This window comes from Canis lupus, chromosome 12 (assembly GCF_048164855.1).
Source record: "Canis lupus baileyi chromosome 12, mCanLup2.hap1, whole genome shotgun sequence".
In the NCBI taxonomy this organism is placed as follows: Eukaryota; Metazoa; Chordata; class Mammalia; order Carnivora; family Canidae; genus Canis; species Canis lupus.
In genome coordinates, this window is record NC_132849.1 from 12,065,009 (window position 1) to 12,083,233 (window position 18,225).

General features: G+C 46.3%; 1 protein-coding gene across 5 annotated transcripts in view; it reads left to right on the top strand.

Annotated features, from left to right (window-relative positions):
• The window catches only part of NGF (nerve growth factor), a 54,469-nt gene extending 36,295 nt beyond the window's left edge, over positions 1 to 18,174 (top strand). Inside the window, exons 2-4 of one of the 5 annotated variants that reach the window (XR_012004168.1) lie at positions 8,832 to 8,955; positions 9,167 to 9,409; positions 10,287 to 14,979. Coding sequence is in view for 3 of the 5 variants with exons in the window: in XM_072769656.1 (XP_072625757.1) it covers positions 9,377 to 9,409; positions 15,765 to 16,502 (771 nt within the window). In the remaining 2 variants the exon portion in view is untranslated. Of the gene's footprint in view, positions 1 to 8,831; positions 8,956 to 9,166; positions 9,410 to 10,286; positions 14,980 to 15,403; positions 15,647 to 15,764 lie in introns of those variants that run through there. The other 4 variants (XM_072769656.1, XR_012004169.1, XM_072769657.1 and 1 more) reach the window with 4 other exon arrangements.
• The last annotated feature ends 51 nt before the right edge of the window (positions 18,175 to 18,225 follow it).

An 18,225-nucleotide genomic window follows, 5' to 3' on the forward strand; every position in this document is an offset into this window, starting at 1 on the left:
AATTTGTCCCAAATCTCCTGGATCCCTGAACATGAATTTGACCAGGTAGATGCCTCTGTGTTGTATTCCCCTTGTGACTCACTTTCCTTGTAAGGCAGTGATTACCCTAAGCAAAGATGCTACCAATTCTACAGGGCCTGGCATGTCTTCATCATGGCCAAAGAGCACCATGATCCCCAAACTGTAGTCAACTGGAGCAGCTTCCTCCCTCTGACTGCCCTGTGGCTAAAGAAAATGGATCATTCCAAAAACAAATGTTTCAGTTCATTACTCAGCTTTTTTGTTGGGAAATGATTGCAGATAATCATCTTGCAGCTGCAGATGGAGCATTCTACACTTGCTCAGATGGTACCACTGAGCATGTGCATGGCCAGCCATCCCAACCCAGACTGGGACAAACAGCAGGATCCTTCCTGCCAGAGAGACAGCCCAAGTGGGGCACAAGACGGGTATGAGACATCGCTTTCAGTTCTGTACCCAGCCTGTTGGTAACTCACTGCCTGATTCTAGCTGGATGTCTTTGATGATGCTCATTAGGATAGCTGATATGTATGTAACACCAACTAGGTACTAGACACCGAGCTAAATGCTTCTTCTATTTAATCCTCTCAATAAGCCACTGGGGAGAATAGAATTATTGTGATTTCTAAGAGGAGGCACTGAGGTACACGGAGGGTAAGACACTTGCTAAAGATCCCACGGCTGGTAAGTGGCAGGGCTCAAATGCAACCAGCTCCAGGCCTGTGGACATCAGTTGGCCAGTTTGTCAGGGGAAGTACCTGGACTGCAGAATGCTGGCGGCCTTTTCTTTACAGCTCTCATATTCTATCCTCATGTAAAATAACAACTGAGATTCTGAAGTAAATTAGTTTATTGTTCTTCAGATCTTAAACATCCAAACTTCCCTCTTTAGAAACAGCAGGAGGTATAGTGTCTGTGTGTATGTGTGCGTGTGCACGATCGTGCATGTGTGCACTTGTGTGGTGATCAAGTGGGTGAAGCTGTTTGCCCTCATTTTTGGAACTTCTGATTACCCAGAGTGTTCTGGGTCCCCGAAGACAGATGCGTGCTGTGGGTCTCTTGTTAGCTCTGGACTGAATTTCACCAGTGCAGAGTTTTTCTTTTGTTCATGATGTCATGGTCAAATAAAACCTAAAAGAAGAAACACTAGAAGATGGGGAATGTTCTGAAATATAATTATATGAGAATCAAATGACTTTAGAAGGGACAGCAGGTTTTCATCTCCCCTGACCTTTTTCCTAAGATAATGAAAGAGCTAGATGAAACTCCTTCAAATAAACTGAAAAATGCCCATCAAATAGCCCCTCATTATAGTTAACCACCCCAGGGATGTTACAACATCCACCATCAGGGATATATGTTACTGTGCGGGAAGAGCCCATTTGGGACTGGGATAGTTAAAGCCATACACAGGAAGTAGCTAAAACAGCTCAAAGCCCCCTGACAAACACACACATGGAAATAAATTCTTCATTTCCAGCTCTTATCTTAGCCTCGGGCTCCCGAGGATCTGCATGTGCTGCATGCCTGGGCAAAGCTGGGCTGAGTTATCTCTTTCTTGCCTTGAGTCAGATTTTCTGGGTGTGAAGTCAGCAGACAAGCCAGGAAATGTCAGTGTAAAAGAGTGAGGGAGCTGGAGACACGGTGGCAGCTGTCACTCCAGAGTGGTGATGGTGTGGTGTGAGAATATGTCTGACTCATCTTTGAGGCTCAGTTTCCCCTTGTGATGTGTTTGGTGCTGGCTGCTGTGATCCAGTTTCCATGGATTCGGGGTGGTTGAGGTGCAGCAGTTTTTGCAGAGACTGAAGTCCAGCTGCTCAAACAGAAATGGCCCTGACTTATGGACAGATGTGTCTCATGGACAAGTGAATGTGTCCCATGGACAAGTATGAATGTCTCACAGACAAGTGTGGGTGTCTCACAGACAAGTGAGTGTGCCTCAGGGATGAGGGAATGTGTCTTACAGACAAGTGTGGGTGTCTCAGGTACAAGTGTGGATATCTCAGGGACATGTAGGTGTCTCAGGGACAAGTGACTATGTCTCAGACAAGTGAGTGTCTCACAAACAAGTGTGCGTGTCTCACGGACAAGTGAGTGTGTCACAGATAAGTGTGTCTCACAGACAAGTGGGTGTGTCTCAGGGATAAGAGAATGTGTTTCACAAGTGAGTGTGTCTCATAAATAAGTGTGAGTGTCTCACGGACAAGTGTGAGTGTCTCATGGACAAGTGTGTATGTCTCACAGATAAGTGTGGGTGTCTCACAAACAAGTGAGTGTGCCTCAGGGATGAGTGAGTTTATCTCATGGACAAGTGAGTGCGACTGACGGATAAGTGAGTGTGCCTCACAGGGATCCTTACATTCAAGTCCCACAGCTTGTTCTGTATCCCTCACCAGCTGCAAGATGGCCTGCCTGTCTTTTTCAAAGCCCTAGAACACTATGTGTCTGTTGGGCCAGGATTTTTCTTGGTCTGTCTCGGGACTATAGATCCTTAGCTTGTCTTTATTTCTGAAGTTACATCTGAATTGCATTATAGACTTATGTGCTGTAACGTTGCTTGACCTATTGCTTGGAAAACATACCACACACTGAGAGGAAAAGGCTAGCTCAAGAGGAGCTGAGGACATTTAATCCTATAAAGCAAGTAGAAGGAAGGCCTTGGATCCGAGTTAGCATTCATCGGCAGCGTTTTGTTTTCATTCATGCATTCCTTCCCAGGTGGTCACCCGAGGTCTGCAGCAGGTTAGAGACCTCACTAGGGGCTGGTATTATTGAAAGCAACCTTTGACTCCAACCAACCTGAGAGTCCTTTCTCCCCAGTACTCTGTCTGCTTTTAGTCCCAAGCATGGGAACAGCAGGCGGGAAAAGGCCAAAAACAGGAATGAAATGGATCTTTTCCTTGTGGTTTAAGGATCAGCCAGTTGGAACCAAGGAGATGTTTTCTTAGGGTTACAGAGAAGTTTGTAAAACGATTGGATTGGTTTTGGCACCAATGTGTAGATTATAGATATGTCATTAGTATTACTAGGCCGATGGGCTACGGTGCGAGGACTGTGATTTAGCAGAAGTCCACTGCCTTCAGCTCTGTAATGGCAGGCTGCCGTATGCCTAGATGTCTTATCTCCCACCACCACGTTGGTGTCGTGATTACCCACGCTATGAAAACCTCTCTGCAGTGCTGGCATTGCACAGCTCGTGAATCCAGTCAGGTAAATACCATGAAGATTGCGGCCAGCCACACACACCAAGAGGGCCGTGCACATTCATAGCAAATGCTCCTTGATTCAGAGGCTCAAGGTCAGCCAACCTTGGTGGTTTCTTCCTGAAGCGGCCGGACTCTCTGGAGAAATGCTAGGGTTTTGTAATTTACCTCAGAATCTTCCAAAGAGCCAGAGGACCATTTATCGTCCAGGGAAATGTGGCAGGGTGCTGTAGAATTGTGAGCACTGAAACGCTCATTCAAAAAGAATAGTGGTTTCGCTGAACCTTTATGTCTGCCTAAGTCCTTGGTGCCAGATGCACTATTTTCCTATTGGACTTGCCAAAACCACCAAATAGTTAAAACACATCAAATCATGTCTAAATGGCCAAAATTGAATTCCGCACCACCCCCCGCCCCCGCCGCTAAAGAGCTCCTAGTCAGCAAACCTCATGGTTGTATTCCATACTACAAAATTTCTGATTAAGCTAAATATTAGGAAAATAGACTTATGACACAAAAGACTTCAAATTCCCTTTTTTTGCATTCAGGCTCAGAGTAAGAACTACCAGAGAAAGGAGGGAATCAAGGGAGAATGGTCACAGCAATGAAAATCACAACAAGAGTACCAATAATTATTATTATACCCTCAACTACACGTTCTTAATGCCCAACATCCCCAGTGAATTTTCCCAGCACAGAACTCTGACAGATAGAAGCTAGGAGAAAGGAAGCCACAGTTCATGCCAGCTGCTCTGGCATCTTTGAAGTGGCTTAAGCTGCTCTTGGGGACTAGCCATTGCTTCCGAGCACATGCGAGGAATGGTCCAAAAGGTCTTTTTGGTCAAACATCCCCAAATCTTTGGTATTAAAGTTGCCAGCAAATAATCCTCGGGCTTAATAATAAGCTAACCATAGCTCCAACCACCAAACATTTTAAGTGGCATGCAAGGAGTAAAAAGAAAACCTTCCAATTCATGAACATCAATTATATAGAGAGAGTTGGCAGAGTGAAGCACCTAGAAGCTGTATTCTTGTTTGCCTAAATGTGACCACATCTGCACTTTACATTTTCTGAGGTATATTAATTTCTTAATAATTTCTCTTAATTGCTAGCTCATCAAAGCCAATGTCAAGCTTCCTGTTCACCCTGTACAGCAGTTGTTCTCAGCCCTGGATTTTTCCTTGGGATTACCTCAGGAGCTTTACAAAATGCTGATTCCCAGGCAGCACTCCAGAACAGTTAAGCTGGAATCTTTGGAGGTGGGACAGGAGTTTGCAAAGCTCCGCAGGTGATTCCAGTGATCAGCCAGGGTGGAGAGCCATTGCTGTAGAGGATTCAGAGGGAGGATGCGGCGGAAAGGGGAAACTAGGAGGTAGATGAAATCTTCCACAAAGTTCAAGCATGAAGGACTTTGCAGGATGCTGATTGATAGTTAGCAGGTTGCATTTGTACAGCTGATGCCCGTCACTTCCTAATAACTCTCTAGCAGAGGCTTAGTTTCCTCAAACTGTATATTAATTGGATTTTCAACAATTTGCTATTCATCTAAGCTTCTTGATTGAAATTGACCAAAATATCATTGAGACCTTAAGAAAGCAAAGGGGACACTGAGGCAGGCAACAGAGAGATATTCAAAGAGGCTTAAGCTCAAGGAGTCCTTGACTTGAGGCTGTTGGTCTGGGGTTCTGGAGTCATCGTCTAGACATAAGATGGACTATAATATTGAAAGTTCCAATCAAGCAGGCAGTCTAGAGGAGTAGACTGACTCTGGGTTGATCCTATCACTTGGCCCTCGATCCCTCATTCCATGGAGAGATCGCAGGTGAAGGGGAGCCAGAGTGGATCCTCTAAAACAGTAATTCTCAAGCATAAGTGTGCACAGAATCACCCAAGGGATTGTTAAAGCACAGTTGATGGGGTCTCACTCAGCATTGCTAGGTCTATGGTGGAATCTAAGTATTTGCATTTCTAGTAAGTTCTGAGATATTGCTGCTGCTACTACTACCACACTTTGAGAATCACTACCTTAAACATGAGACCTTGGGCAGACTAGGCTTGTCCTGGTCTAGAAAAGGTACACCAGACTTCAAGAGTATTCCATCATGCCCTGAAAGAAGGAATAGAACATGGGTCTGCAATGAGCTTGGCCTTGTTTTCATGCACTTGTAAAAGAGTGAGAGCCATCTGACTAAGTGATTACCTCATGAGGACAGACAGGGTTTTTAAACAGATAGGCATTTGGGTTGCTTGTCCCTCATATCTTTGCATTAGAAATTGGTAATAATTAAATCAGATTTAATTTTAGAGCCTCAACTTTCACTAGCATAAGACTAAACACAATGACAGCAGCATCTATGAAAATCATTTAGTGTTTCAATATTCTGGACAGGGAACTGTTTTCTCCAGCAGCAATCTATACCTATACTGAACAAGAGAAGGTCAAAGTCATAGGAGATGCTAGACAGGATCTAAAATATAGCACTCATGCATCTAGATTGGCAGGTGACCCTGGTATACCAAGTTGGCTTGACCCAGATTGCATCTATAGGACTAGGGAGCTATTTGTGATAGGTCTAGAGCAAATCTTCAAGAAGGCAGTTCTGCTTAGAAGTTATGGGATTTTTCTTTTTTGAGGTAGACCTTCTCTCTCTTATCATCTTAAACAGGAAGCCATCCTGACTTGTAATGGAATATCCAGAATATTTCTAGAGAAATTCACTGATTGTTCCATAGATGGCCCAAGAACTTTTATGTCGCACAGGAAATAACAGTCAGTGGGCAGGCCACTGCAGTGAGCTCTGCAAACTCATGAGCACCTACTGCTGTATAAGACTCATCACTGTTCCTTTCACCCTTCCCCACAAGTCCCCTTCTTAGCTGTGTTGAACCTCTAGCCAATTCTTGAACTCTGGGGCACTGCAATGCCTTCCCTTCTTCACTGGTGAACTTCTATTCATCCTTAAGAACTCTGCTCAGATGTTACTTCCTCCATGAACCTATATCTCTGGTTAATCTGGCCAGATAAAACTGGTTCCTCCTTCCACTAGGTTTCCATATCAAGTCAAATATACATCATACTTATCATGCTGTGCTTTAAATGTGTGTTCATATGTTTGCCTTTCCTTACCTCTAGATTATTTGCTCTTGGAAGTGAAATATTATGTTATATTCTTCCTCGTGTCCTCACGTAGTGGCTGGCACAAGGTCTGCAAGTTTTACTCTTTAATTAATGAAAAAAAATAGTTCTAGTGTTTGGATGAGAGAAAGCATTACTTAAGAATCCAGTAGGGAGGGCAGCCCCGGTGGCTCAGTGGTTTAGTGCTGCCTTCAGTCCAGTGTGTGATCCTGGAGACCTGGGATCAAGTCCCACATTGGGCTCCCTGCATGGAGCCTGCTTCTCCCTCTGCCTGTGTCTCTGCCTCTCTGTCTCTCTGTCTCTCTCTCTCTCTGTCTATCATGAATAAATAAATAAAATCTTTTTTTAAAAAGAATCCAGTAGGGATACAGACTGAAAAATATGAATTGACCTTGTAAAATAACAGATGATCAGAGCTGGAGACCTTAGCTATATCATCATAGTAGTTCCTTATCCTGTGGAGGAGGAAGCTCAGAGATGCTTAAAGATACTAAGTGATTTACCTAAGAAACAGAGTGAATTGGACCAGGACCCAGCTCTGTGAGTTCCAGTCTAATCGTCAATCAGTCTTGGCCAAATACCCAGATGAAGAATTTGTGGACTGGATCCAGACCTTCTTTCCCGGAAGCAATGGAATCAGGCCCCACAATGTCCACCTATTACTCTGGGGACATGCCATCTTCCCTCTCCATTGCTAAACCCAACCCTGAGAAAGCATGACAGCGTACTCTGCCACAGAATCTAACATTTTTAAAGGGTGTTTAGGTAAATTTCCATCTCTAGACTTGAACTCCAACTGATTTTTGGAAGGTTTCTCTGGTACTTCTAGAAGGTCTTTCTGGTACAGAAAGGATATTTTTGAGCAGAGTGGGTAAGGAAAAGGAAGGGAAACATCCTAGTCCTTAATTTTATGATTTCTAGCAGCAGGAAAAACACTCCAGATGCTCTTTATACTTCCCTGTTCTCTACCTCCTCTAAGTGATTAGAGACTTGGTGGCTTCATTGGAAAAGATGAAGATCTTCATTGTATAAGATGAGAGAGGGTTGAAGGAAGGTAAGCGCTGGGGGTCCACAGTGGAAAAAAACATGATAAAAAAAAAAAAAAAAACCACGACAGGGAAAGGGGTTTTTGTAATTGGAAAGAGAATATAAACAGGAAGGATACAGATATCATTCTAGAAGTTTTGGGGGTTGTGGAGGACTCAATCCTATAACAATTTCTACAATAGATGTAATGGTTCATTCATTCATTAAAAATGTCATGTCATTCTCCTGCTTAAAGTCTTCCACTCCCTTCCCATTACCCTTATAATAAAACCATAGCTCTAGCTAGGTCTTTGCAGACCTGGTTTCTTCTACCTCCCATTTTACTTCCCTACATGTTCAGCAACTTTAACTTATTTCTATCTCAGGGCCTTTGCACTTGCTATTCCTTTTGCCTAGAATTCTCTCCCTCATTCCTTTTCATCCTTCAGATCTCAACCCGAAGACCACTTCCTCCAAGAACTCTTCACTTGGCAGCCTGTCTATAGGATCCCTTTACTACACTCTGCAGTCACCCTCTATCAGCATACTTTGTTTTTTCCTCCATGACATGTAAAGAATCAGAAGATATGTTGTTTATTTACATAAGACTATAAGCTCCACAAGAGGAAAGACGTTGTCTGCCTTATTCACTACTGGGTCCCCAGCACCTACCTAGATCAGGTACTTAACACATAGCAGGTGCTCAGGATATATTTGTTGAATGAATGAAGGAAGCACATACATATATGAGGTTTATAGAAGTGAGAAAAGAATAGAAACCTTCCATTGCTTCTAGGAACTACAACCTAAACTTTGAATAGTATTTTTTCCTCTTTATATCATCTAGATATCTTCTGATTGATAAAAGTTGACTTTTGGCTGTGATTCCCTGAGAGTCACAATTCTAACTCAATTCTATCAGAGGTTTCTGTTATCTATCATGTAGTCAGGTTGTCATATTTACCACCATAACTCATCTGGATTTTTATCAAAGTACCAGCTTGTTCTCAATTGTCAGGATGTTTTCTTCTGTATAATTTATGTTCAGTTAGGCTGGGCCAAAGTTGGATCTACTACATCTCTGTATGTGCAATGTACAGAATAATTTCCATTTTGGTGCTGAGTTAGGGGTCTGCTGGAGCAGGACTCTGGGGTGGGATTGGGAGCTCCTCACTGGGACCCGTGGACTGCATCCGGGCAGAAACCGAGGGCTTTGGCACAAGAATGGGAGACAGGTGCCACCATAGGTCTGTGTAAGGTCACCTGGCAATTTCAGAAGCTAGACTCTAAGCCCTTCCTGGGTTCTGATGCTGGTAAAGTCCCAGAACTCAGAGAATAGGGTTTGTCCTATTGGCACATCCCTCCCCTCCTGCCTAGGGTACAATTATCCATCCGCTAGAGAATATGGTGAAGTGCCCATCTAATGCCAGCTCTCTCCTTCCAGAGTCCTGGCCCATGGTCGTGCAGTCTAGGGGGCTGGATGGCATGCTGGACCCAAGGTCAGCTCAGCGTCTGGGCCCAATAACGGCTTTTCCAAGGGAGCAGCTTTCTGTCCTGGCCACATCAAGGTAAGCACGTGAGGGGTTTTGGCCTCGCCAAGGCTCTTGGCTCTGGAGCATCCCAGGAGAGCTGGAAATGAGCCCCAGGGCTGAAGAAGGGGCGTCCCATCTAACTGCTAATCATCAGAGACCTGGGGTGGGTCCAAGTGATACGGCACAGGTGGCTCTCCCTCGTCCAACTGGAAGAGAAAGTCCCCCATGTTCTCTGCTTGCCCCACAGCTTCCAGGGACATGTTAAGAGTCTGAGCTGCCCACCTCTGAAGTAACAGAACACAGGATAACGTTTCCCTTGAATAGACAGAGCATCAGTCAGACCCTCCACACAGCTCCTGGTCTCTCTGAGCAGGCAACCTTGTGAGATAAAACGTCCCTGATCACTCTCACGCTCTTGGCTGTGGAGTAGAAGGCAGGGAGAACTCCAGATCAGGGGATGGAGGCCAGCTTTGAGTGCCACTTCCACCAGGTGTGTGCCCACGTCGGATTCCTCACTCTTACTGCCTTTCTGTTTCCTCCTCTGTGCAATGGGAGTAATAAGGCCTCCTCCCAAGTTTGCTGTGATGATTAATGAGATACTTATGCCCGATAAAGGATGATGATAATTACGATCTCACCTCATTCATTTTAAGACATATGTCTAAGAATACAGACCAGTAGCTTCTGTTCCCAGTAAAGCCACGGGTGCTGTACGCACTCATGCTTTCTGGCTGCATATTTCAATCATGGGCACTTTAAGTGTTTTTGGACCAAATCTACCTGATGCCCAGAAACCTGAAAAACCAACTATGAAAATCATCAAATGTCCAGGCGTTCCCCAGTGTCAAGATGTGTGGCTTGAGGAAGGTAAAACTTATCATCTGTTGTGTGGACTTTTCATTTTGATATTGGTAACCAGTAAGTGCGGCCTCGGGGCGCTGTCCTCTGGAAGGTGCTAAGGCTGAGCAATGCCAAGCACCCATGTGCAGAGCCTGCCACTCACTAGCTGCAGAACCTTAGGTCACTCACAGCCCAACATCCATGTATCTCCTCTGTCAAGTTTAAGGATTGGACCAGATCACTGGTTCTCAAAATGCAGTCCCCGGCCCAGCAGCATCAGTATTACTGGGGAGTTTGTGAGAAACGTAGATTTAGAGGCCCCACTCTAGATCTACCGAGTCAGAGATTCTGGGAGTGGGGCCCAGCAATCTGCAGTTTAGCAGAACCTCCAGGTGATTCTGATGCCCTGAACCCCTGGACTTGATAATCTCTGGTGTCCCTTCCACTCCTAGCTTCCCCCAGGAGATGCCAGGAGAAACGCTCACTGGGTTCTATCCTGGCAATGTTTTTCTCTGTTGCGGCCCCAGGGGTACCTGCCTGAGGGAGCTGAGGAGCCACAAAATGCCTCTCACACTCCACAAGGGCCCTGACAACTGGGGGTGTCCCAGTCTTTACAACTGAAGACAGCAGCAGGTGTACATTTCAAGCAAGGCCAAGGGGACATTGAAAATGACCCTTGGCCCACTCTCATGGAGGAGATGGAGCAGGAGGAGGAAGAGGAAGAGGCTGGATTTTCTCAGCCATGGGAACCTCGTCTCACTAACACTAATGACTCCAATTCACTGAGCCAATCCTTGGCCCCAGAATCACTAACAGCTCTAGGCACCACCCCTCTGAGGCAGGAATTATCACCCTCCCTGGACAGTGCACCTCCCCAGGTACGATCTTCTGGTGCCATCAGCCCTCCTCGCCACAAGAATGTGGGATCGTTCAGGAAATTTCTGTTATTATTGGGGCTAGGAACCACTGGAAACCCACAGAATGTACCACTGGCCCAGAACAGGGCACTCACAGAAGCCCTGGATAAAAGGCACCCCCCCACACACACACACACTCTTCATCATTGATTCTCCATTCAGACTAGGAAGTGGAACAAACACAGAACATTCAGCAGTGACACAGACACGTTCCCACGTGTGAGCCCCTAATGGCATCATCCCCGGCTGATCATTCAGCTCACAGGGCTCTGCTTAGTGAAGCGCTGGCAAGGACTGTCATGTCTTCAGGAGAAAGGCTTCAAAGGCTGTTTTTAAAAATAGATAAATAAAACTCACTCCCTGGTTCACATCAACCAAGGAGAGAATGTTCTTTTGTAAATTGTGCTTTGTTCATTATATCACTAGAATAGAAATCATACTTTTTTTTTTCTTTTCTTTGTTGCTTCATTGATGATTTTTAAAAAGAAAGACTTATTTGGGACACCTGGGTGGCTCAGTAAGGTAGGCACCTGCCTTTGGCTCAGGTCATGATCTCAGTGTCCTAGGATCCAGCTCTGCATTGGGATCTGCTCATGCTCTCTCTGTCTCTCTCAAATAAATAAATAAAATCTTTAAAAAAAGAAAAAGAAAGACATATTTAATTTAAAAAGAAGTAGGTGAAGGGGATTAGAATACACTTATCATGAAGAGTGCTGAGTAATGCACAGAATTGTTAAATCACTGTATTATATACCCGATACTCATACAACACGGTTTGCTAAACTGGAACTAAAATAAAAAGCTTCATGAAAATAAACAAATAAAAATAAGATATTTTATATCATCACCACATTATGGGAAAATGTCAGACATGGCAATATTCTCATTTGACAAAAAAGCTAGGAAGTATACTTTTATTATTAATAAATAAATTTTTTTAAAAAGATTATGGGGCATGCTATTATGAGTGAATCAATTTAAAAAAAATTTAATCTAAAGCCCAAATAAGAGATATATCTGGAACATTTTCAAATCTTAATAAAACAACCTGTCCCCGATGTAGATCTCCGCTGTGATTAAATACCCTCCACTACCATGTGTTATTCTGACAGCGAACTGAGAAATCACATTTGACTTAAAGAACTTTGTGAAGTCAGTTCAGTAGAACCTGCAGAGTGGTAGGCAGCACAGTGACCTGTATGGATGCTTAAACTCAAAGCATGTCTAAGCTGGAAGATTTCTTAAGGATCCGCAGTCACATGAAGAAATGAAGGAGCACAGAAGCAAGGGACTCATCCACATACTCACTGATTCTTAGAGCTGGAGTCACCTGTGAACACTAGGTCACCTGGACACAAGGGAGATGTATAGGATGCTTTGCCATCTCTAGGGGGTTTGCCTGTAGGTGGGAAGATAAGAGAACACAACTGCCCTAAGACAGCATTAAGGAAATACTTTACAGAGGTGGAGAAAGGAGAGAGTTTGTCTCTGTAGAAATAGAAAAAGGTCCCCAGTGGAGGTGGTGTTTAAGTTGCGTGCTAAAAGATGACATGGTAGGACTTCAACCAGCAGAGATGGGGAACAGAAAAGGCACAAGGAGGGCGAGGGGGAATATGCCAGGCATAAAAGAGTCTGAACCAGGGGCAATGTGGGGAAGCACAGAGCCTGCACTGCCACAGGAGTGCCATTCGCCTGAAATGCAAAACATGGAAGGGGAGTAGAAGAAGGGCAGTGTCTGCCTGGTTCCTGGCTCCCTAGACTACCACTCACCGCTGGATCTCCTGGGCAGGGTGATGTGATCAGAGCGGTGCTTCAAGAAGTTAAATGGGGTAGCTAGGGGCAGTTGGCACTGGGAGAAGAGAGAGGAGCCTCCAGGACATCAGTTGGGAGACTGTTCTGTGACCTGAACTAGGAATAAGAGGTGAGAATAGAAAATACAGTTTCAAGAGATGCTACCGGAGCAGAATGCAGAGTTCTGGGGGAGGGCTGGGAGGAAGGAGCAGAGGCCAGTGGCAAGCTGAGGTTTGGAGCCGGTGAACAAATAGATGGTGGTTCCAGCACCAGAATAAAGCAAAAGGTTGGAGAAATACATCTGGGGGGGAGGGGCGGTGTTCACAGGAGATAGCAGCTGTGGAACTCCATCATAAAACATCAAGTGGTCCAAAATGGGGCTGCTGCTGTTGAGTACAGGGAGGGCAGGGAGTGATTATCCTAATGAGGAGCAGGAATGTAAAGATTTTTGTTTGGGGTACCTTGCATTTAAAACATCAGGATCTGTGGAGAGTTGCTGGAGGTTCAGGACAGGCTTTCAAAAGAGAAGTCAGGCTGGAAGTGCGGTATGGATGGGCATCAATCCCACAGAAGTCTCAGTTGACTCCTTAGAAGAGGATGACCTTACCAAAGAGGAGACTGTAGGAGGAGGTAGGAACCTCTGGTCATGGGAAATAGGGAGCAGTATGTCCCTCATTACCATCAAAACTCTAAATTTTAGTGGGTTATTTTTTTTTTCCATTTCCCCATCCAAATTTTAAGTGTTACTAATTTGGATATAAACGGATGAATTTCGGTTTCATCTCTTCTCCCTTCTTCTATCTGATGAGAGATCCATTTCCCCATCCAAAGTCTGTTACTAATTTGGATATAAACGGATGAATTTCGGTTTCATCTCTTCTCCCTTCTTCTATCTGATGAGAGCTACCATGTATTGGGAAGAAAGAAAAGGAGCAAACTAAGAGGCTTGACCCAGCTGCCAACCAACCGAATGATCCGTTCTGTGGCAATTGCCTGGACAATTATCTTCCAGACCATTAGCCAGCAGGCCCAGCAGTGGTCAAAGCCCAGATGTGCCACCACCTCATCAGCATGGCCGGCTGGAGGATTGGGGCAAACACCAATGTTTTTCAAAGTAACCCAAGAGAAAAGAATTTTGGTGGTTTTATTTTTAGTGTCTCACCAAAGAGCTGCCTAGTTCCAGCTGAAAAAAAAAAAAAAGGCATAGTATTGAGGAGAAGAATGTATCACTTTGAAACAGATTAGGAATGCAGCAATCAGCCATGTCCACAAAATCCAAAAGAAAGCATGTACCACAGTGAAAAGAAGGCAGAGAGTGAGCTTCTCAAGCCATCCCCATTCATTGCTTTATTCATTCTTCTTATATTTTTTGAGGACCTACTGTATGCCAGCACTGCGCATGGCCCCAGAAATATACAGCTACAAATGGTACAGCTTGTAAAGTGCTCTGAAGAGTCAGACATGCACTCGATTAACCACAGCACTAAGGAAAGATGATAGGGCTATGCACAGCCACCATGGAAGACAGGGGAGGTGCACAACGAGGGATCGAGTGATTAGGGCAGGTGGATTAGACATGGCTGTGTGCTCTTGCAGCCAGTGGGGGAGACAAGCTTAAATCACTGAGCTTGAAAAGAAATTTAATCAAGGTAATGAGCGTGCTATGAAAAGGTGTGCATGGAACCGGCTCAGAGACAGAACAGGCAGCAGTGTGACTGAAGAAGACGAAGTCCTTGACCACAGGACATTGGAATGACTCAGAATTAAGTAGGTGTGTGGGCACCTTTCAATCCTAACAACAACCCATGAAATAGTGTTTAGCACCTGCTTTTTATCAATGAGGAAAGGAAGGCTCAGAAAGATTAAGGGACTTTCCTCTGCTAACAAGTAACTGAGCTGGGAATCCAAATAAGGTTTGGATCCAGATCCAATGCAGAACGATCTGTGGGAATGGGGAGGCGGTAGAGATGGAGTAGGAAGTTTGAGCACCCCCTCTAGGGGATGCCTTTAACCCTACCAAGATTTAGGGAAGCTTTGCAGAGGAGGTGACACCTAATATCCATCTACAGGTAGTGATTGGGGCCTTCACAGTTAGCTGCCCTGGGGGTGATCACTGGTGGGCAACTCTAGTGCAGTGCGGAGCCCTGTCTGGACCATGCTCCAGAGGGGCTTGCACTGCCTCTTGGGGACAGATGGATTTCTGCCATTTGGTTTATACTCACATAAGAGTAAATAATAACAGGCAAAGGTACCTGTAAGAATGAAAGAGCAAGTGAAGAGGAAGGAGGAAGGGTCGGCTGGCAGAGTAACGGGTCAGCTTTGGGTTCTATTTCGAGTCCTGTTGGCACTGATGACTTTAGACCTGTTGGTTAATTTTCTGTGGATTACTTTCTTTGTATATGAAAGAAAGATGAAAAATCCTAACCCAACACACAGACTAATGAGAAATTAGAAACGAATGTGCTTGAGAAGCTTTTAAAACTTCACACAACAAGGAGCTATCCTCAGCATCGGTATCCTCAGCATCGGTATTTGTGAGTGCTGACTGGTGGCTGAATAGGCTGGCAATCATGGTCCAGAGCTATATGCTTTTTGACCAAACATGATGCTTCATGGACTTGTAATGAGGGTCCGGAGTCACCAGATCTCAGAGCTGAGCCAGTGCTGCTGTCTGAAGAGGGTGTATTCAGGGCTGAGGCGTCCAGACTAGTCCCCAGCAACCCTTCCCACTGCCTTCCCGGGGGAGTCAAGCCACTGGGCAGGAAACAGCACTAAGGACAGGTGTCAGGCACACACCGCCCGCCCTCAGCTGCCTCAGGTGGGCAGGCACAGCACTCAAGGGACTCTGCATACAGTGCTAGCAAGTTCACATGGAGCCAAAGGGCAGAATTTCAGGGGCTCTGTCCCTTCCTTTTTTTTTTTTTTTTTTTTTTTTTTTTTGTAAGATTTAATTTATTTATTCATGAGAGACACAGAAAGAGGCAGGGACTCCCTGAGGGGAGCCTGATGCGGGGCTTGATCCCAGGATCCCGGGATCACAACTGGAGCCAAAGCTCAAGCACTGAGCCACCCCGGAGTGCCCTGGCTCTGTCCCTTCTTGAAAAAGCCTACCCATCCATGGTGTGACCGTATCTCCAGTCATCTGAGCCAGCCCTGCAGATAGATGCCTACTGTCCCAGGTAATTATGGCCAGCAGCCCCTTTCACTCTCAAAAGTCTCCCAGTTTGGACGGTGAATTCCAAGGTCACCCTGCCCTTGGGCTCCGGTGGACTAACCCTTGTTTCTGTTTCCTGGCAGGTGCATAGCGTAATGTCCATGTTGTTCTACACTCTGATCACAGCTCTTCTGATCGGCATCCGGGCAGAACCGCATCCAGAGAGCCATGTCCCAGCAGGACACGCCATCCCCCACGCCCACTGGACTAAGCTTCAGCATTCCCTTGACACAGCCCTCCGCAGAGCCCGCAGCGCCCCGGCCGGGGCAATAGCTGCCAGGGTGACAGGGCAGACCCGCAACATCACTGTGGATCCCAAACTCTTTAAAAAGCGGCGACTGCGTTCGCCCCGCGTGCTGTTCAGCACGCACCCCCCACCTGTGGCTGCGGACGCTCAGGACCTGGACCTGGAGGCCGGCAGCACCGCCTCCGTCAACAGGACTCACAGGAGCAAGCGGTCTTCGTCCCACCCTGTCTTCCACCGGGGGGAGTTCTCGGTGTGCGACAGCGTCAGCGTGTGGGTGGGCGACAAGACCACAGCCACCGACATCAAGGGCAAGGAGGTGATGGTGCTGGGAGAGGTGAACATTAACAACAGTGTGTTCAAACAGTACTTCTTTGAGACCAAGTGCCGGGACCCCACCCCCGTGGACAGCGGGTGCAGGGGCATCGACTCCAAGCACTGGAACTCCTACTGCACCACCACCCACACCTTCGTCAAGGCGCTGACCATGGACGGCAAGCAGGCTGCCTGGCGGTTCATCCGGATCGACACGGCCTGCGTGTGCGTGCTCAGCAGGAAGGCCGGGAGACGAGCCTGACCTGCGGGCCGGCCCCCACCCTCCCCGCGCCCCCCTCCACACCCTCCTGGGCCCCTCCCTACCTCAACCTGTAAATTATTTTAAATTATAAGGACTGCATGGTAATTTATAGTTTATACAGTTTTAAAAAATCATTATTTATTAAATTTTTGGAAGCATCCGGGGTGCCGGCGCTCCAGTTCTTTCTCCCAGTGTGACCATGTGCAAGCCCCGGCCGCTGTGCTGTGCGGGTGGACTACCCACAGCGTCCCCTGGCTGTAACTCTCACCCCACCCCAGCCAGCTCTGCAAACTTCAGGGAAATCTGACTGGGTTCACATATTAGCCTAAGCCGGACATAATTAGAAAGGGAAGTCTGCTGGATTGCACTCTGCTCTGCATTCCAGAGCCAAAGCTACCTAAATCCTTGGATTACCTGTCCCACCGCCCCAATGCGTGGGCCTTGATTGCTTTACTTGGGGGAAGTCCATGGAGCCTCAGCAGAAGCAGGTCCCCACCTCAGCGATGCCCAGGCTGGGTCCTGGGGGCGACTCGCTGTATAGTAGGAGGAGACTTGCACCAAAGACCTATGAGGTTGGCTTGTTTTTAGGGGGAGATGTGCTTTTGCCTGAAATGCTGTCTGGAAGAACGGTAATGAAATAATCTCTGTCATGGTAGATCTGATTTCATGGTAACATTGCCTTAGGACTAACGGCTGGTCCCCCACCTAGCCCCCAGGGGCTTCCTGCCCAAGTCTTCATTATCTGAGAAAACATGAAGGCCTCTAGCCCTCTTGCCACCCACTGACAGCCCACAGCAACGTCCAGCGGTCCCAACGTTGGCCTATAATCAGGGAGGCCAGAGACCTACCTAGAAAGAACTATTTGATTTCTAATTGGGTGACTTCCACAAGTGGCCGAAGGTGGATGGGGTCAGGGGACCTGCAGAGAAGATGGAGGGTGGAGAAAAGAGGTAAACAGGGTAAGAACTGACACAAAAGCCAGGAGGTACAGAGGAAAAGTGGGCCAGGCCAGAAGGGAACATTGCCCTCCTGCGCCTCCCCGATAGGGGACTGGGAACAGGAGAGTGGAGAGGAGAGGCAGGGGAGGAGGGGGCCACGGAGAAGGAAGAGGAGGAAGATGTGTGGTACTTAACCAGCCTCAGGATCCCAGGCCTCCCCAAACTCCAACACCCTGAGTAGTCATGTTTTGAGGGGTTGTACTCCTCAACACTGACTACTTCAAGAGGTCTTGGCCAGACATGTGAGTGACAGAGAGCAGGGCTCCACCCATCCTCAAGCTGCCACCTTCCCCAGTAACTTTTTAATTTTTTCCCCTGAAGGCACAATTTCTCCCCTCAATGTAAATCTCATTTACATTGAAATAGAATTTTTGCTTTCCTTGCCATCGTTTCCTGCCCAGGGTGAAAGCCCTGCTCTAGATTTTAGATCTAAATGGTCCCTCTGATTTAAAAAAAAAAAAAAAAAAAAAGCAAAGGGTCCTATTCATTCCTTTGTAACTGTCTGTCCCACCCACCCCCCAACCCAATCCAAATAGGGCAGATTAGAAACGTGGAGAGCTTTGGGAAGAGAGACATTTGATTAGGGTAAGAATATGATGAAATGTGCCCTGTTTTTCCTATCAAAGCTACTGCAATTGGAATAAAGATTTATGTTCAAGAAACACCAACCAGAACATTGTGTGCCGAGATACTTGGTCAGATAAAGGCTGGGGAGAGGGAGCCTT